The 20,797-nt window shown below is 42.0% G+C and overlaps 1 protein-coding gene across 2 annotated transcripts; it reads right to left on the reverse strand.

The window, feature by feature from the left end:
• Window positions 1-496: 496 nt before the first annotated feature.
• On the reverse strand, window positions 497-20,156 carry LOC144597803 (torsin-1A-interacting protein 2-like). Of its 2 annotated transcripts, XR_013547792.1 has the most exons (9): window positions 19,945-20,156; window positions 11,316-11,381; window positions 9,354-9,398; window positions 9,137-9,217; window positions 8,208-8,267; window positions 7,195-7,251; window positions 5,841-5,903; window positions 2,822-4,452; window positions 497-1,476 (listed from the first exon to the last, which is right to left on the reverse strand). XR_013547792.1 is itself a non-coding variant. In XM_078407403.1 (8 exons), exons 1-8 carry the CDS (start codon window positions 20,009-20,011, stop codon window positions 3,659-3,661), a joined length of 1,233 nt encoding a protein of 410 aa, XP_078263529.1. In that variant the 5' UTR covers window positions 20,012-20,156; the 3' UTR covers window positions 1,492-3,658. The 2 variants fall into 2 exon arrangements, 1 of the variants encoding a protein (XP_078263529.1); XM_078407403.1 differs by lacking the exon at window positions 497-1,476 and having other exon boundaries at window positions 1,492-4,452.
• Between the last annotated feature and the right edge of the window lie 641 nt (window positions 20,157-20,797).

The following is a 20,797-nucleotide window of genomic DNA, read 5'->3' on the forward strand; positions in this document are numbered from 1 at the left end:
AATTTAACTGTACCTAGGTATGTGATAACAAAATACCATTGAACCCATTGGCTTTTGTGCTGTTAAAAGTTGTTCTGATTGCTTCCTACACCCAGAAACTGCGTCGAGGGAGCCAAATTGGATGTAGATTTTGAACTGCTCTGGTTCAACCCAAGACAGTAATCACAATGAGGAATTGAATCCAAGGGTGGGAACTATGTTTCGACAGAGACGAAAGATGTTATCCTCAATTTCCTCTTGCTCCACTGAAGGGCTCAGCACTGTTGGAGAAGTTGTTGTAATGTTTGCTAACACATTAAAAAAAAGAATATCGTAGCCGTTAAAAAAAAATTACCTTTAAAATTCATTCACGGAATATGAACATCACTAGCAAAGGATAACATTTATTGGCTATTCCTCAGCTGCTCTTGATGATGACAAGTCTCCTTAATCCATTGTAGCCCTTAAAGGTGCTCCTGAAAAATTAAGCATTTCCAAGAAATTGGCCCAGTAACAATAGAGGAACAACAATCAGAACAACATCGCTCTGGGAAGCAATGGTTTCCCATTTACTCCTCTGATACAACACGGTTTCTCCATATCACCTCCATATTTCAAAAGTTCCTCCTTAAAAATAGTCGAAGCAGTTGGCTACCTTGTGTCTGAAACTGATGGAACCTGTGAAGATTAACATGAACTAAGGAATCAACACTTCAGTCAAGATGAGTTTACTGTCATATGCACAAGTACGGTGAGGTACAGGTACAATGAAAATCTTGCTTACAGCAGCAACACACAAAACATAAATTATACATAAATGTACAAAACAGTGAAAAGAAAAACTGCAAAAACAAGACATTAGTGCAAAACATATTAGAAAACTAGGTCATAAGGTGTTCCTTAGTGTTTCATTGCTGAGATCGGATGAGAGTTGTGCGGGTCAGTTCAAGAAACTGATGATCGTAGAAAAAGAGGTTTTACATGAACCTGGTGGTGTGGGTCTTTAAGCTTCTGTACTTCCTGCCTGATGGTACAAACAAGAAGAGGGCAGATCCACACGGTGAAGATCCTTGATGATGGATATTGCTTTCTTAAGGCAGCACTTCATATAGAAGCGTTTGATGGGGTGGGGGGAGGGCTGTGCCTGTGGAGGACTAGCTGAGTCCACCACTCTCTGCAGCCTCTTGCATACCTGTACGTAGGAATTGCCATAGCAGGTCATAATGAAACAAGTCAGGACACTGTCTGTAGTGCATCTGTGGAGGTTTGGTGGAGTATTCAGTGACATGCTGAATCTTTTAAAACTTTACAAAAGTAGAGGCACTGATTGATGCGCACTGATGCGCCTTCCAGGTAATTACATCTGTATGTTTGGCCCAGGAGAGATGGTCAGAGATGGTAATGCCGAGGAATTTGAAGCTCCTACCCTCTCCTCCTCTGACCCACCACTGGCATGTGCTCTCCCGACTTCCCCTTTCTGAAGTTGACTTTCCCTTTCTGAAATTAACAAATGGACACATGCTCACGAACAAAGATCTACAGAATTTTTAAAAATACAATTTTTATTTTTAAACACAAACTGACTACACAAAAATGCAGGAAAAATAATGGTAGACATTACAATTTAGAGGTAATACCTTATTATAAACTAGAGTCCTTGAGTTTTATGTTAGTGTAAAAAGAAACACAATGAAAATGGTACGCTTTTAATTCAGTGGGGAAGCGATCTTCCAATTATGTTATATAAGACAATAACTGCAGATGCTGGTACCAATTATGTTATGTTTTCTCACTCTCTCTCGATGCCCAACGACCTTTACAGTCCATGAAGTACTTTTGTTGTGTGGTCACTGCAGTAATATGGGGAATGCAATGGGATGATTCTGGGTAGCACTCAAGTTAAACTGCGTTCTTTCTAGCTGACTGGTCTGCCAAGACTATATGTGATCTTCCCTGGAGAGAAAACACTACAGATCAAACAAATATTTGTAGAAAGCACGTGCTATATTTTATAGCCCATGTATTTTCACTCTTGGTAGGGATTTTTTTTTTAAATTGTAGGAGAGGACTGTATGTTTATTGGAGGCCCAGGTTGCGATACCAGACCTGATCAAATGAAAGAAGGTTCTCTGCAGCTGTCCGTGTGGTTCAGAGGAGGTCTCAAGATCAATAGCATTAATGAAAGAAAATGTAGTACAAAAGGACCCAATAAACGGGTGACAGCAGTTGGGCAGGAGAACAGACATTATTCCAAGCTAATCTTAACCTGCATTTGAACTCTCAACAGTATATTTTCCTCTCATAATAAAACTTGCTTTTACATTAAACTTCGAATATGCTGTCCTATTCCACAAATTATCGAGGTGTACACTTTGAAAGAGACAACTTCATAAATTCGTAAATACATGCAGTTCAGAAAAATTAACAGAAAATGTTCCTTCGGATAGTTTCATCTATGGGCATTCAATGTCCCTCATTGAACTATTTTTTCCACAGATTTGCTCCCACTGAAGTAGCTTTACAGGCTAGGACAAGTTATGAGCTACTCCAGTGGAAGAAGTGATTAATTATTCTTCAAATTGGTAAATAATTGACAATAGCACATCTATCACATCATGGAATACAAGGTTTTTCTATGATTCTACCATGTTTCGCCTTGTAATGTTCCATCTTGAGCAAAAGGTTAAGGAGAAATAATGCAAACCACGTTTAAGATCACTCCAGGAGTTTCAAACTGATTTATGCGTGCATTTTGTAGCGGAACAATTTAAAGCTGGGCACATAAGCAATAGCAAGCTAACAGCAGGAAAGCAAACAATATGGCTCAGAAGGTACCACTCACTTTGAGTATCAAGGTTGTAGGTAGAGTCCAGGTGCAGGGACCTGAGCACATAATGTAGGGTGGCTCTTCTGCTGCTGTTCTGCATTGTCAAAGCACTTGTTAACCGAGAAAGCAAAATCAAAATGTCATCTTCTTCAGCTGGATGCAAGATATCTCATATTACTTAAGCTGCCACAAAATCCTCTCACTTTCTCCCTCAAACCAGATTATCTGGTCACAATTAAATGATGTGAAACCTATTTTTACACATAGATTGACTGCATTTTATCGGTGAATCTAGTCTAAGGTATCTTGAGACGTTCTAAGAAAATGAAAGGCACAGAAATTTCAAAAGCAAAACTGTTTTGATTGAAGGCCTTCAGGACATGACATCTCCTACATGACATCTCCTACAAAAGCAGTCATGCATTTTGTTGGGTTTTATGAAGCAATAATGCAGCTAAGATTTCCTCTTTAGAGTCATTGCATAAAAGGGGTCTGCTCCATTGAAGGCTGTTTCAACACGATTTTAAAACATTTTACTTGCAATTTAAGATTCGCAAACTGCCACAACAACCCCGCCATCAACAAGCAGAATAGAATGGTTATTCTTGTTGGTGAGAACTGGTTACAAGAGTACTGCTCAGGTGTTAGGATTTCACTTGAGTGATACATCTATAACTTGGATCAGCCTCCCTCACCCAAGAATCATCATTTGAAAATCCTGGACTTGTACACCTGAGACAAACACACCAGAATGTACACCTGATGGGGAACCAAATGAAGAGAGATCGGGTGTCAAGGAACGGGGAATCATGTGCAATTGTTTAAACCTCCTTTGACTTCCCTCCCCATGGATTACTTCCAACCTCCTTTAGAATCACAACCTCCTTCCTCTATCTCACGTATTGGTGCCACTGGGAGCACAACATGTGCAATGCGACTCCATAGGCCACTCAGTTTGTCGGTGTCCATGCCTTTGCTACCTTCGGAAGAGGAAAATCTCCTTTTCAGAAAATCACGGACCTTCACTTCCAAGATTCTCAAGCCAATGCCCGGTGCTAGTTTCTCCTCATCCAGGAGAACAGTGATGAGCAGGGCAACTGCCTTATAGGCTGCGTTCTCATGGTCACAGTACTTGTAGAAGATCAGGGTGGACAATGGGGGCATGTCCTGGAAATGGTGAACCACTGCTACCTTGCTACCTTTGTCAAACCCAGATGAAAGCTGCGTATCCACCTCCAGTTTCACAGCGTCACTGTCCTGGCCACTACCGACCGTTGCATTGACTTCCACCATTGCAGTAGCATTGAGGGCTGCGGAGTAAGCATCTGCAATCTGGCGAGCGAGGCACCTCATGGTCTGCTGCCCATCCCACGCAGCAGCAAACATCAGGATGGCAGGTTTCTCATGTTTGGTTTGATTAATCTGGTTGCGCAGTGTGATCCTGCTTCTCTTCCACAGTGCTGACTGCTGTCCATAGAACAGGGCCTCAACCTGCTCAAACTTGTCCAAAAACACAGTTAGTGCTGTCTTCTCAACCAAACTAACAGCCTGGGGTTTGCTCATCAGGAGCTGGAACAGCATGGTGCAAACTACCGCTACAATCATTACGATCAAGGCCACATGCTTGTTTGAGGTATCGGGACCTTCTGCAAAGATATGAAAAGGACAGAAAATAAACCAATGTTCAGTCAGCCAGTCTCTTGTACCTCACTGCATGGGTACTCAAAATTACCAACACCACAAATGTAAATGATACAGCAATATGTTAGCTAGCATACGAAGAGGGGTCTTTCCATGTAAACTCCTCAGTTCACTTTTTAAAAAAGGACACAGAGTGCTGGAGTAACTCAGCAGGTCAGGCAATTTCTCTGGAATACATATAAGTGACATTTTGGGCCATGATGACCCAAAATGTCACCTATCCATGTAGCCCAGAAATGCTGTCTGATCTGCTGAGTTACTCCAGCATTTTGTGTACTATCCAGCTTTTCTTTATTTCTTTACGTTTCTTCAGTTTACTCCATCTCCACTCATACTCACTCCCCTTCTCACAGAACTCTCCTAAGCAATTTCAAAAAGTGCAAAATCTCCCCTTTCACTTCTTCCCTTTTCACAACTCAAAGACCCCAAATGCCCTTCCAGGCAAAGTACCAATTCACTTGCAGTTCTTCCAATTCAATGGATTATAATGTATTTAATGTTCATGATGTCATCACTTCTGCATCAGAAAAAAACGATACAGATTTTAATCACTGCTTTGCAGACTACTTCCATTCAATTTACAAGTCAACTGTGAAATGTGTCTCAGAGTTCAGCCTCCTACTTAGTTTCAACAATGCTGAATGTACGGTCAAGGAACAGCACCTCATCTTCCAAGAGGGCACATTACAGCCCTCAGGAGCAAATACACAATTTCAGGTAACATAAATTGTTGGAAACACTCAACAGATCAGGCTGAAAAAACAAGTTAATGTCTAAAGTCAAAAACAATGTTTAAAAATACATTTGTTATCTTTACATCTTTGGTCTTTGATACCCTCTCATCTCCATTACCCCGCGCTCTCCCTCTGTAACTGATAACACTCTTTTCATTTTTCAAAATCTAATGAAGGACCTTTCACTCAAAACATTGATGGTTTCATTCCCTCTGATGCTGTTTTCCTGCAGCATGTTTTAGAGAGCATGTATTTTCTGATATAACTTCCAGAAATTTGTTTGGAACCAACATTCGAGGGACACAAAACTTTATAAATCTTAAAATTTACAATATCCATATGTGATTAAGAGTTCTACAAAGGAATATAACTTGACAGAAGAAATTGGTGAAATTCCTACATTTGCAAAATTTCGTATCAACAGTCAACAGCCTCTTTACATAAATACCGACAAACTGCATTAACACCCTAAATTTTAAACATTACGCTCCATTTTCTAACCTGTTCTCAGTAAAATCCAGTAACATTTTTAATGCATCTACCACTATGCTATCATGCAGGCCGACGTTCAATATTAAACAATTGGATTAATCTTATACCTTCCTGTACAAGTCTTCTGTCTTTTTCTCCTTTCTTCAGGGAAGGGTCTGTGGGAGACAGTACTGTGGGGATAAAAACAAAGCTGCTGAGAAGTGAACCTATCCATTGCCCCGTGATATTACTAACACCACAAAAACATCAACGCAGGCATACATGTAGTCAACAAACCCAATCATACTGCAAGATGAACACAGATCACCAAGTCAATTCCATTCAGTTATCTGGAATAACTGTCATTTGTATTTAAAAAAACAAAAGCAACAACAAACATTAGATTAATGTACTCATTTCCATTAGTGTCTTGAAAATTAAGAAATACTCTACAATGGAATAAAATTAACAACAATATCCTCAAAGCTCTCCTTTATAAACGAACCCTTTCAACATATTGAAATGCTTTACCGTATATTCATCACAATAGGAGACAGAGTTTGTGATGGAAACATGGAAATCTTCCTCACTTGCAATAATGACTGAAGGTACGATTCTCCTAAGTGTATTTACAGTAGGTTCCTTCCCTGACCATTGTCCTCCCCCCTCCCCCCCTCCCCCCCTCCAATGCTGGGTCCTTCATTGTCCTCCCCCCGCCTCCCTCACGGCGGTCCCCCCACGCCGAGTCCTCCATTGTTCTCCAAGTACAACAGGTAGTGCCAAGAGAAAGGAAACAGTGCAGAATATTGGGTTACAGTTATAAAGTGTAGATATTAAAAGTACAAGGCCTGCAACAAGGTAGATTGTTGTGGTGGGGACCGGGGGGGGGGGGGGGGGTAATACACCCTCAGCTTGCGAGAGATCCGTTCAAAGGTCTGATTACCATGCAAGAAGCTGATCTTGAATCTGCTGGTACATTCTTGCAAGCTTTTATATCTTCTGCCCGAAAGGAGGGTGGAAGAGGGAATGACAGTGGTTTGAGTAGCCCTTATGTTAGTTGCTTTGCCAAGCCAGTGTGAATTGTGGATAGAGTCAATTTGGAGGAGAGGCTGGTTTACGTGATGTACAACTGTGTGGACAACTCTGCAATTTCTTGCAGTCATAGGCAAAGCAGTTGTTGAAAAAGCTGTGATGCATCTTGATATAATGGTTCCAATGGTGCAGATATAGAAATTCATAAGTCATTTGAGACGTGCTGAATTTCTTTAGTCTCAGAAATAGAGGGTTTGTATGCTTGCTTGGCCATAGCGTTCATGTTTTAGCAGATAGTTCACATCATGCAAACACACCATGCCATTTTGCAAGAAAATGTATCAATACCTATTGGGCTTATAACTTTAATGTGATGCATTCCGTATTCTAAAAAAAAAACTACATAGACTGAAACACTACAAACTATAATAAAATGTTGTTCTACTTTACCTGGAGGTTCAAGCTTAATATTAGCTTTACTTGATTGAGTCCTGTCATTCTTTTGTCCTACGGAAAAGAATGACTATGGTTAAAATAACATCTCCAGTACATTTATGAAATTACATAATGATTATGAAATAGCAGGGTTTAAAAAGATTTTAAACTTTAAGTCCCTAATGGGCAATTTCAAGCTGACAGCGAAATGAAACATACTGCACATTATAGGTTACTTCAAATTTTAACCAGGCAAAACTACTTGGGTGAAAAATAAACAGTCCCAAATGACTAGGTGAATGGTAGAATCTTGGGGGAAAGAGGAGGTGGTTATTGATCAGAATGTGTGGAAAATAATTAATGGAATTAATGTATGATCAGTGTAATTAATAGCTGATCTTTGGTATAGATTGGGTAGGCTAAAGGGCCTGGTTCCATAACTCAAAGCCCCAAAACAGTATAGGTAAAATACTAATTGCTGAAAGAACTCAGCATGTCAAGCAGCATCTGCAGAGGTAATGGACAAACGATGTTTCGGATTAACACCCTTCTTCAGATTACATTCCTCTTCTAAATCCAGAAAGGATTTGAATTTTCATATACTAAATGAAAGGTTACGATCATGGTCTCGTGCTAGGGGCTAAAAACATGGAGCAAAATTGTACGGAGATGCCCACACCTACTTTTTATCTCCAGCCCTACAACTCACCAAGAACTCAGTGTTCCTCTAATTCTAAGATACTCTAAGTTCCTCCAAGATACTCACCCGATTTTGGCATATATCAGCAACAAATGAATACGTCCCTCAAAGAATCACCACATTCATAGTATGCCAAATAGCCTCTTCCCGTTCTGTATGAGTTGATGACTTTGTGAACTTAACAAGTTAAACAGTAACCAGTATCCTGATTCGTAGTTGAGATAATGTTAATAGCACTTGAATGAGATTTGTCCAGTCAATTCAACACTCAGTGACATCCTCCCTGTACAATTATCATTTTCCCACACTCAAATAACAAGGCACTAACCTTGGGTTGAACGAAGAGATCTTCGACTTACGATGGGCTGTTGGTGCAGAAGAATTTGATCTGCAAAAAAATTAAAACAAGTTCAACCACAAGTTAAACTCAACTTCAATTCAAATTCCTATGCATAAAACACATATTAAGCATTTATTACAGATTTTTCTCAACAGCAACTTACTCTCTACTTCAATATTTTTGTGTAAACTGCCTACAAGGATATTGAAACATATCAACCTTTCAGAAGTGAAGAAAGAAAGAAAAATATTGGTCAAGACTCAAACACCAATAGCTAACCTGTAGCTTCCAGAAAGTACCTATGTGGTCACCTGATGTGAAAAGTTGGGCAAAAGATAGGGAAAATGGGAAATAGGAAGGTGAGGAAAATAAACTGTTAAATCTAAAACTAGCTGCACATTACTCATGCACATTACTCAAAGCACAGTAACTATATGTCCATTTATTGGGTTAAGACAAAAATCACTTGGAATGTGTTTTAAAACGTATGTGTTAATGTTCTCTGGTTTGTTTTATATGGGGGGGGTAGGGGGAGCAGATGCTGGTTTAGACCAAAGATAGACAGAAAATGCTGGAGTAACTCAGCGGGTCAGGCAGCATCTATAGAGAAAATCGGTAGGTGACATTTCAGGTTGGGACCCTTCTTCAGGCTGGATTGTAGTAGGGAGAGTGGGCCCCGACTCTCCCGAGTGCAATCAGTCTGAAGTTGGGTCCCCACCCAAAATGTTACCTATCCATTTTAGTCAGAAATCACTTTTGGGTCCAATTCATTGACCCACTGCCAAAAACACCACTCACAATTATCAAAAATATTCAAGTGTTTCAAATACTATGTTCAAATACTACAAGTGTTTGAAATGGAAAAGCTGATTTTCTTGAGTGATGCCAAACGTACTCTCTCTCTGAGAACTCTATACCTGATGAAATCTGAGAACGAGTCCTGCGACCTATCGGTGAATCGCCACCTGCTCCCAGGTCCACGTCTGAGTCAGTGGCCTCTGGCGAAAAAAAGTAACAAGCATCACAATCAAATTATTAGTGGATCTCAAACAGCAATTAGAAAGCCAACAATTTTCTTAGATTACTTCAAAACTTTTTGGTCAAGAGTTTAATATTATATGCACATCCACTTACCTTCATCCGATTGGCTAAAGTCATATTCATCTTTAGGACTCAAATCTAGAAAAAAAAGAAACATACTTCAGACGCTGTCATACCCAGGAATCATCAGATATTCTCGCGGTCGGGGCAATCGAAACTTCCGCAGTTGGGGCGATCGAAGCTCCCACATCAGAGCAATCTAAACTCCTGCGATCGGGACGGGCGAAGCTCCTGCGGTTGGAGCTCCCGCAGTCGATCCCTAACAAAGCGACTGCCAGCTCCACGGTGTTAAAGCCGCAGTGCAGATGGATACGATGAAAAAGTCACATCTCCGTCGAGGAAAGAGATAAAAAAGGTTTCCTCCAACCCCCCCACCTCCACATAATACAAAAACTAAAGATACACTAAAAACATACAAGTAAACACAGACCAAAACAGCAAAAGAAGAAAAAGACGAGACGGGCTGTTGGCGCGGGAAGCCGCCATGTACGGCGCCAGTGTTGAATATCCAGCATGTGCAGTTCCAGCATCTGTAGTTCATTGGGTCTATACAGTCGGTCCTTGTTTATCAGCCATCATCCCTTCATCTTCATGGGAGTTTAGAGTCAAGAGTCCAACTCATTCAGCACAGAAACTGGCACTTCATGCATCCTGTGGATGTTGATTGTTGTAGAAAATTGTGGGAAAATGAAACACCTTATGCCTGCAATCAACAGTAACCATTAACATTCAGACAGGAATTACGTGGTAAGTGACCTCGTGCCACCCATGTGCAAAGTGCTGATCATCTCAAACAATAAAGAATGTAACCCCACCTATGTACCTTTCACATTCAGAGGAATTAACATTGCCCAATTTACCACCATAAATATCATGGAAGTCACAATTGCATCCGCTTATTTGGAGCGGAGACAAAGCTATATCCTGCAGACACATTTCTAACTCTGTAAAGCAACCTACTGGATATAAAAGGAGCATGACCGAAAACTCTACAGACACCTGGGAGAGTTTTACTCTAATAACAGCCAAGAGGTTCTAGGACAAAACATCTCGTTTGATTTGTACTTCGTACACAAAGGTAAATTATCATTTACCACCAGCATTTCAGTTTTAGTTTTAGAGATACATCGAGGAAGCAGGCCCTTCGGCCAACCAAGTCCATGCCAACCACTGATTACCCATACACTTGTTCTATCCTACACACACGGGACAATTTACAGAAGCCAATTAACCTACAAACCTGCGTGTCTTTGGAATGTGGGTGGAAACCAGAGAAAACCCACGCAGTCACAGGGGGAACAAACAAACAACATACAGATAGCACCCATAGTCAGGATTAAACCCGGGTCTCTGGCACTAAGACAGAACTCTACTGCTATGCCACTGTGCTGCCTCTGGCTACAAGGTGTACCATTATGAAAATGGAGTGTAGTTACTAACCAAGGCTATACACATCATTTTGTAAACCTGCAAACTATACCACCAATGTTGACATCAGCTAGCACATGAGAGCATCAGCATATTCCCCGTCCAAGTCTCATACTATCATCATTCCTTTGTCTTTGTCGATTCCCAATCTAACTTAATACCCAACAGCCTTGTATGTTTGCTTTCTTCAGAAAGGCAGTAAGCTCCCTACCAGTTTTTCAAGGGCTTGTTTGGGGTGGAGGAAAGAAAACTGGCATTGGCAGCAGCACACAGAATCCAATTTTTTTTTAAATCACAAAACAAATTTGGCTGATGATTGCCTTTGTAATTTTCTGGAGCTTGTCTTAATTCCAAACGACTGGCATATTTCCTACAGCACAGCAGGTGATTCCACTTCAAAGTCTTTTATTGCTTGTACTGTACTTTGGAACATCAAGTTTATGAATAACATTTTTCATTTCTTCTAAATGTTTTATTCAAGGCAAATAGCAGGAGTCCCAATCATTGTCAAATAATTTAAACATTGTAAACTTTGGTGCATAACAAATCGAAAACTTCGATACATACTTCTCTTCGCTGGACCGGTGTCGACTTCATCGGTTCCTCTTATGTTTGGCGAATGACTGCTCCTCTCTGGAAAAGCATACAGAGCAACAACTCAGCTGAAGTACAAATTATACAGAGCGTGTTATTTTTTCTCACGCTGCAGACAAAATGACACAACATCGTCTGCCATCCTTCAACAAGTGCACATTCTGCCACCAAGTGTACATTGCATATTTCTGAATTGCATCACTTTGGTGAGACAAATCAAAAGCTGGATCATCTACATAAAGAAATACTGCAAGGAGGACAACACAAAAAGCTGGAGTAACTCAGCGGGACAGGCTGCATCTCTGGAGAGAAGGAATGGGTGACGTTTCAGGTTGAAGGATCTTGGTGTTCTACTGCATGAAATCACAGAAAGGTAGCTCGTCGGTCCGTCTAGCAAGTAGTCAAGGTCGCAGTGGCATTTCAGCCTTTAGTTCGGAGGGTTTGAAGTTTAAAAATAGGGACGTTTTATTATAGCTGTACATGCTGATGTGGAGGCTGCACAGTTTTAGTCCTTGTACGAAAGATATAGTGGCATTGGAGATAGTCTAAAGGACATTTACCAGGCTAATTCCGAGGCTGTCTTACCAAGGGAAGCTAGAGTTTGGATTGTATTCCTTGACGTTTAGAAGATTGAGTTGTGACCTAATGCGATAAACAAATAAGATTCACAGTGACACAAGGAACTGAAGATGCGAGAATCTCCATAAAAACAAAGTGCTGGAGTAACGCAGCAGGCCAGGTAGCATCTGTGATGGGAATGGACAGGTGACGTTTTGGGCGGGACCCTTCTTCAGACTAGATACTCAGAAGGTTTTGGGAAGATGCTGACATATTTTCACTATTGAAGATAAGGAGTCGTACAAATATCTTTTAGCAGGTAGTAAATCTCTACAATTCTATGTGCCAGAGGGTGGTGGAGACTAAATGATTAAAGATATGCAAGGTGGAGATAAATAAATAACGGTAAGATTTTAGAGTCCATTATAAAGGATGAGGTTACGGAGTACTTAGAAGTTCAATAAAATAGGCCAAAATCAGCATGGCTTTATGAAGGGGAGGTCTTGCTGGACAAATTTGCTGGAATTCTTTGAAGTAAATAGCAGGACAGACATAGTCAGTAGATGTTGTTTACTTAGATTTTCAAAAAGCCTTTGATAAGGCACCACATGTGAGGCTGCTAAGGAAGATGAGAGCCCACGATGTCAAAGACAGATACTTGCATGGATAGCAGATTCGCTGGATGGCAGAAGTCAAAGTGTGGCAATAAAGGGGGCTGCCAGTGACGAGCGGAGTTCCGCTGGGGTCGGTGCTGGAGCCGCTACTCTTCACGTTGTACATTAATGATTTGGACGAGGGGACTGAAGGCTTTGTGGCCAAGTTTGCGGATGATACGAAAATAGGTGGAATAGCAGGTAGTGTAGAGAAAGCAGGGACTCTGCAGAAGGACTTGGACAGGCTGGGAGAATGGGCAGAGAAGTGGCAGATGGAATATAGTGTCATAAAGTGTGGAGTTATGCATTTTACACTCCTGCTCCTATATTTTTGTATTGTGTTCTTAAATCATCCAAGCAACAAAATGTAGAAAAATGTCGTCTCCTTGTAGAGAGACACAAGCCACAACAGTATGTGCCGATCACAACTGAATTGCTATCAAATGGGCCTGGTACATCCAATGTTCAAGTAACTCAAATGTGCAATTCAAGCAATTTCTAACTGGAATGAATTATGGCTTTATCGATAAGTTCTAGAATTCTTAAATAATATGGCACACAGTTCATTCAAGCAGGTACGGGCTGTTCATGCGAAAATCCACCATGTAGAAATTGGGCTCAAATTTAGAATACATTCAACATAGCCATTAAGATAAAAGTATTTTTGCAGAATTAAAGAGAAACCAGCTGGAGTGCAATAAGTGTGCACTAGATCCACAGGTCATCTAATATTCCCTCGATTATGATGCGCTTCTAAATTTTGACCATTGTCAGCAAACTTCTCAATCTGAGACATTTGCATACTTCATACAGAAAAGCAAACACCAGGCTGTTAAGCTGGATCACCCCAAATATGGCCAACACCCACATACATTTATAGTCCCTCTATATTTGAGAGAGGTCCTGGAAGACACTGCAAATTCTGTCTGCAAGCAGCTAACAGGTCAAATCTTGAGATCCGACCACCCCCCAGCTTGCCATTTTCATGTTTTTAGAACTATTTTTAAACTATAAAGACATGTAAACATTCAAATAAATTTGAATTAAAACTAAAATAAGCAATTGGAACCGAATTGAAGTTAAAACGCAGCTAAAAAATAAAAAATATTTAAAAATAAAAATATTTATCTTCAAATAATATTTTTTAATATGGTTAGTAACCAAATTTAAACAAGTACGGTTGCCGTTCTCCTCTCTGTACATTGGTGCTCAATTGCAAATTCAGTACCAAAGCAGAAAGACAGAGGGGTTTGACCACACACCCAGAGAATTCCAAGAGTCACCAAACCACAGGCCGCAGATATCCACCAGCTCTCCATGGAATTCTCGGCTAAAACTAACCTCGATCCATGCCATTAATCTCTCAATACCCATTCCGTCTAAACCTGCTGAACTTTGTTCTCTGAACTTTCAATGCAACGCATCGAACTTTGAATATACTTAAATTAGGTTTATAACTGATTAAGTTAATCAGTAACCAGACCTTGACCGACACATTTTAGATTAGTCAATTGTAATCTTAAAAAAGATTTCTACTTTCCTTTCAAATGCTCAGGTATTCTCAAATAATTATCTGTACATACACTGTCCTTCACAAGTACAATCATCATTTCAGAATTTCATCTGCATGGCGATGTGACAGAAAGTGATGCACAGTTGTTATTGAGAATGCTCTTAGCAACATACAGGTGGATTTCAATGGAAACAGTAGCTTTGGCTCCCCAAAAAAGACTGGAGGACATTTCTGATCAACTAATACAGGATCCCAGATACAAACACAGTTAGAGAATGGAGGAATCTCTATGAATGTAAAGATATGTGTTGCCATTACTCATTTAGAACCTGATATTGTCTTTCTAGAAAATATTGCTAAGAGACCTATGTGTGTGTGTGTGTGTGTGTGTGTGTGTGTGTGTGTGTGTGTACACACACACACACATATATATATATATAAAAGCATCAAACATAAAAGAACGATGGATGTGTAAGATGAGAAGCAGTAAGAAACATTATGCCATACTACTCTGCTTCTGGCTGAATTAATTCACAGTGGAACGATGTGAGGGCGATCACACTCTGATGGTCAAAACTGTCGAAAGGCAATATTATGGTTATAGACTGAAGATAGATCAAGACAAGATATGATGCTCCACCAGAGTCACAATCGTGGAAGATATGTGACTTGAGTAGGATCTATTCAAGCTTGTAACAACAGAGAAACTGTTTGGAGGCTCAAGCCTCCTCCTTTTTCCTCCCATATCCCAAACACATGCCTGTTGTTTGGCTAATTGGCCAACAAAAAATTACCCATGGTGTAAGAAGGTGCCCTTAAATCCTTAAATGTTTCCTGCATGAGCTAGTCCAATATTGTAACCATCAAATTGCAAACTGAGGATTATTTTGCCTTCGCAAGTGGCTGCTCGACTGGTTGAGCAGCTTTTTAAAACAACACAGAAGGACAAATTACATCACCAGTGGCAGTGTTCCTGATGGTTGGAGAACATTTGGGAAAAGCTTAAAAATTGTCGACTTGGTTGTTTAGGATTTTCTATCCTATTTAATAGATGTGGATGCTAAATCGCTGAACGTAATCAAGGCTGAGTTAAACTGATGGTTGGACAACAAGTACAGATGGTCAGGTAAGGGGAGATCTACAGTGCTCTCCATAACGTTTGGGGCAAAGACCCACCATTTATTTATTTGCCTCTGTACTCCACAATGAAATTTGTAATAGAAAAAAAATCCACATATGATTAAAGTGCACTTTGTCAGATTTTAATAAAGGCCATTTTTATACATTTTGGTTTCACCATGGAGAAATTACAGCAGTGTTTTATCCCCCCATTTCAGTGCACCATAATGTTTGGGACACAGCAATGTCATGTAAATGAAAGTAGTCATGTTTAGTATTCTGTTGCATATCCTTTACATGCAATGACTGCTTGAAGTCTGCGATTCATGGACATCACCAGTTGCTGGGTGTCTTCTCTGGTGATGCTCTGCCAGGCCTGTATTGCAGCCATCTTTAGCTTATGCTTGTTTTGGGGGCTAGTCCCCTTCAGTTTTCTCTTCAGCATATAAAAGGCACACTCAATTAGGTTCAAATCGGGTGATTGATTTGGCCACTCAAGAATTTTTTAGCTTTGAAAAACTCCTTTGTTGCTTTAGCAGTATGTTTGGGATCATTGTCTTGCTGTAGAATGAACTGCCAGCCAATGAGTTTTGAGGCATTTGTTTGAATTTGAGCAGATAGGATGTGTCTATACACTTCAGAATTCATTACGCTGCTACCATCAGCAGTTGTATCATCAATGAAGATAAGTGAGCCAGTACGTTCAGCAGCCATACATGCCCAGGCCATAACACCCCCACCACCGTGTTTCACAGATGAGGGGGGTATGCTTTGGATCTTGGACAGTTCCTTCTCTCCTCCATACTTTGCTCTTGCCATCACTCTGATATAAGTTAATCTTCGTCTCATCTGTCTACAAGACCTTTTTCCAGAACTGTGGTTGCTCTTTTAAGTATTTCTTGGCAAACTGTAACCTGGCCACCCTATTTTTGCGGCTAACCAGTGGCTTGCATCTTGCAGCGTAGCCTCTGTATTTCTGTTCATGAAGTATTCTGCAGACAGAATACCTGCATTAAGAAGGCATTTAAAACACACCTGAGTAACTACAAACACCTGTGAAGCCATGTGTCCCAAACATTATGTTGCCCTGAAATGGGGGGACGATGTATAAACACAGCTGTAATTTCTACATTGTGAAACCAAAATGTATAAAAAATACCCTTTAATAAAATATGACAATGTGCACTTTAACCACATGTGATTTTTCTTATTACAAATCTCAAATTGTGGAGTACAGAGGCAAAAAAATAAATGATGAGTCTTTGTGAGTCAGAGGGAAAGAAGATTTAAAAAGAGTACCAAAGGCCCAGTTCAAGTGTTTTCCGTGAAGGAGGGAGAGAAGCAGCAGCCAGAAGCAGCGAGAGTGAGTATTGGCTGGAAGTAGGTGAGTCAGAGGGAAAGAACATTTAAAAAGGGCACCAAAGGCCCAGGTTTGAGTAATTTACAAATTAGTCCTAAAGTAGTTAATTAGGTAACAGTTAAAGAAGTGCAGCTGTAGCAGAACGACATTGTTGAGGTGAAATGCCCTGGGAGGTAAAGTGTGAGTCTTTGGCTCAAGAGTCTTCGGCGAGGAGGCCGAGGCAAGGCGGCAACAACACGTGATCGAAATTTGTGATTTTTGTTCACTGAAGAAATGACAGGCAAGTTGATGCAGTGTGTTTCCTGCAGGATGTGGGAAGTCAGGGACACCGCTGGAGCTTCTAGAAACTACACCTGCAGGAATTGTGTCCAGGTGCAGCTCCTGAATGAATGTGTTGGGGAACTGGAGAAGCAGCTGGATGACCTCGGGGCCATCTGGGAAAACAAGAGTTTCCTGGACAGGACCTAAAGTGAGGTTGGCACGCCAAGGATCCAGGACGAGCAAAGGTGGTGAATGTGAGAAAGGGGAGTAAACGTGGAGTGCAGGAGACCCAGGTGGCTGTGCCGAATGAAAACAGGTACACCCTCTTGGGAGCTGTGAAGTATAAAAAATAATGTGGATGAGCTTGAGGCACGGTTAGATATTGGCAAGTATGATGTTGTGGGAACTACAGAGACATGGCTGCACGAGGACCAGGGCTGGGAGCTGAATATTCTGGGGTATACGACCTATTGAAAAGACACAGGTCGGCAGAGGGGGTGGGGTCGCTCTGTTGGTAAATAATTAAATTCAGTCCCTTGCGAGGGGTGACATGGAATCAGGAGATGTAGAGTCAGTATGGATAGAACTGAGGAATTGTAAAGGTAAAAAGACCCTAATGGAGTTATCTACAGGCCCCCAAACAGTAGCCTGGATATAGGGTGCAAGTTGAATCAAGAGTTAAAATTGGCATGTTGCAAAGGTAATGTTACAGTGGATATGGGAGATTTCAACATGTAGGTAGACTGGGAAAATCAGGTTGGTACTGGACCCCAAGAAAGGGAGTTTGTGGAGTGCCTCCGAGATGGATTCTTATGTAGTTTATACTGGAGTCTACCAGGGAGAAGGCAATTCTGGATTTAGTGTTGTGTAATGAACCAGATTTGATAAGGGAACTCAAGGTAAAAGAGCCATTAGGAGGTAGTGACCATAATATGATAAGTTTTAATCTACAATTTGAGAGGGAGAAGGGAAAATCAGAAGTGTCAGTATTACAGTTGAGCAAGGGGGACTATGGAGGCATTAGAGAGGAGCTGGCCAAAGTTGACTGGAAAGAGACCCAAGCAGGGACGACAGTGGAACAACAATGGCAGGTATTTCTGGGAATGATACAGAAGGTGCAGGATCAGTTCATTCCAAAGAGGAAGAAAGATTCTAAGGGGAGTAAGAGGCGACCATGGCTGACCAGGGAAGTCAAGGACAGTATAAAAATAAAAGAGAAGTATAACATAGCAACGATGAGCGGGAAGCCAGGGGATTGGGTATCTTTGAAAGAGCAACAGAAGATAACAAAAAAGGCAATACGGGGAGAAAGGATGAGGACAAAGGTAAGCTAGCCAAGAATATAAAGGAGGATTGTAAAATCTTCTTTAGGTATGTGAAGAGGAAAAAAATAGTCAAGACAAATGTGGGTCCCTTGAAGACAGAAACAAGTGAATTTATTATGCGGAACAAGGAAATGGCAAATGAGTTGAACAGGTACTTTGGATAGCAGTAACAGGATTGGTCCGAGTCAGCATGGATTTACAAAGGGGAAATCATGCTTGACTAATCTTCTGGAATTTTTTGAGGATGTAACTAGGAAAATGGGCACGGGAGAGCCAGTGGATGTAGTGTACATGGACTTTCAGAAAGCCTTTGATAAGGTCCCACACAGGAGATTAGTGGGCAAAATTAGAGCACATGGTATTGGGGGTAGGGTACTGACATGGATAGAAAATTGGTTGGCAGACAGGAAACAAAGAGTAGGGATTAACGAGTCCCTTTCAGAATGGAGGCAGTGACTAGTGGGGTACCGCAAGGCTCGGTGCTAAGACCGCAGTTATTTACAATATACATTAATGACTTAGATAAAGGGATTAAAAGTAACATTAGCAAATTTGCAGATGACACAAAGCTGGGTGGCAGGGTGAACTGTGAGGATGCAGGGTGACTTGGACAGGTTGGGCGAGTGGGCAGATGCATGACAGATGCAGTTTAATGTGGATAAATGCGAGGTTATTCACTTTGGTGGCAAGAACAGGAAGGCAGATTATTATCTGAATGGTGTCAAGTTAGGAAAAGGGGAAATACAACGAGATCTGGGTGTCCTTGTACATCAGTCACTGAAAGTAAGCATGCAGGTACAGCAGGCAGTGAAGGAAGCTAATGTTATGTTGGCCTTCATAACAAGAGTTGAGTATGGGAGCAAAGAGGTCCTTCTGCAGTTGCGCAGGGCACTAGTGAGACCACACCTGGAATATTGTGTGCAGTTTTGGTCTCCTAATTTGAGGAAGGCCATTCTTGCTATTGAGGGAGTGCAGCGTAGGTTCACGAGGTTAATTCCCGTGATGGCGGGACTGTCATATGTTGAAAGAATGGAGCGACTGGGCTTGTATACACTGCAATTTAGAAGGATGAGAGGGGATCTTATTTGAAACACAAGATTATTAAGGGATTGGACACGCTAGAGGCAAGAAACATGTTCCCGATGTTGGGGGAGTCCAGAACCAGGGGCCACAGTTTAAGAATAAGGGGTAGGCCATTTAGAACGGAGATCAGGAAAAACTTTTTCACCCAGAGTTGTGTATCTCTGCCTCAGAAGGCAGTGGAGGCCAATTCTCTGGAGCTTTCAAGAGAGTTAGATAGTGCTCTTAATGATAGCGGAGTCAATGAATATGGGGAGAAGGCAGGAACGGGGTGCTGACTGTGGATGATCAGCCATGATCACAGTGAATGGTGGTGCTGGCGCGAAGGGCCGAATGGCCTCCTCCTGCACCTGCTGTCTTTTATCCCAAACACTATGGAGGGCACTGTAACTGAACAGCAGGGCTGGAGAAACTCCGTGACCTCTTGTTCATCTGCCTTATGTTTTTGTCCGTTTTTCCTGCCAACCATCTGCAGCAATGGTAAACTCTACATTTGCAACAATTAACTCGGCTCCAGAAGCGAGCAGAGCCTGGGCGTTGGACCCGAGTCAGGAGGCGAGTGGGGCATTAAAGGGGATCAGTCTCTCTTCCCAAACAATGATTTCAACCTGCCCGGGTTATGAAAGCAGACCCTGCGGCCGAGCTGCACGCAGGAGGATGGCCGGCCGGCCGGCTTTGACCCCCGCCTCCTGCAGCATCTCACTGGCGCCGCCGCCCGCCCGCCCCATCTCACCTCCGCCCGCCTTCGGGCTCTCGCCGTCTGCTCCACCGCGCGTCTGGGTGATGGGGCTGCGACTCATCTCGCCGGGTCAGGGCAGAGCGGGGAAGAAGGAGCCGAACAAGCAGAGCCTGGGAAAAGGAAGAGAACTGCGGCCCCGGCAATCGGACTAGGGCCGGAAATGCTCCTTGCACTCAACCTTCGGAGCCGGAGGCGAGGCCATCTTGGTGAAGGGGAGGCGAGGCCATCTTGGTGAAGGGGAGGGGAGGCCATCTTGGTGAAGGGGAGGCGAGGCCATCTTGGTGAAGGGGAGGGGAGGCCATCTTGGTGAAGGGGAGGCCAGACCATCTTGGTGAAGGGAAGGCTAGGCCATCGTGGTGAAGGGGAGGCCAGGCCATCTTGGTGAAGGGGAGGCCAGGCCCATCTTGGTGAAGGGAAGTGTTGGAAAGAACTGCAGATGGACACCAAATGCTGGAGTAACTCAGCGGGACAGGCAGCATCTCTTGAGAGAAGGAATGGGTGGCGTTTCGGGTCGAGACCCTTCTTCAGACTGAGAGAGTCAGGGGAGAGGGAGACACTGAGAAATGTAAGGGTAAGGTGTGAAAACACAGATCAAAGGGGAAGGGGACGATGATCAAGGAAATGTCGAATGGATCATTGGTGACAATGAGACAGACAATCAGCAATATTTAATCAGGAGGACAGGAAACTAGTCAGAGAAGTAGAATGGGGGAGGGACGGAGAAAGAGAAGGGTTACTTGCAGTTAGAGAAGTCAATGTTCATACCGCTGGGGTGTAAACTACCCAAGCAAAATATTAAGTGCTGTTCCTCCAATTTGCGCAGGGCCTCACTCTGACAATGGAGGAG

Source organism: Rhinoraja longicauda, chromosome 11 (assembly GCF_053455715.1).
Source record: "Rhinoraja longicauda isolate Sanriku21f chromosome 11, sRhiLon1.1, whole genome shotgun sequence".
Taxonomy (NCBI): Eukaryota; Metazoa; Chordata; class Chondrichthyes; order Rajiformes; family Arhynchobatidae; genus Rhinoraja; species Rhinoraja longicauda.

What these genes read in the sequence shown, in the direction of transcription:
- LOC144597803 (XM_078407403.1), bottom strand. Translation starts at nt 20,011, where the DNA reads ATGAGTCGCAGCCCCATCACCCAGACGCGCGGTGGAGCAGACGGCGAG. An exon ending in GAGCCCGAAGGCGGGCGGAG is followed by an intron (nt 11,382 to 19,944) that starts GTGAGATGGGGC and finishes ATGCTTTTCCAG; the next exon opens with AGAGGAGCAGTCATTCGCCA. An exon ending in CACCGGTCCAGCGAAGAGAA is followed by an intron (nt 9,399 to 11,315) that starts GTATGTATCGAA and finishes TTTTTTTTCTAG; the next exon opens with ATTTGAGTCCTAAAGATGAA.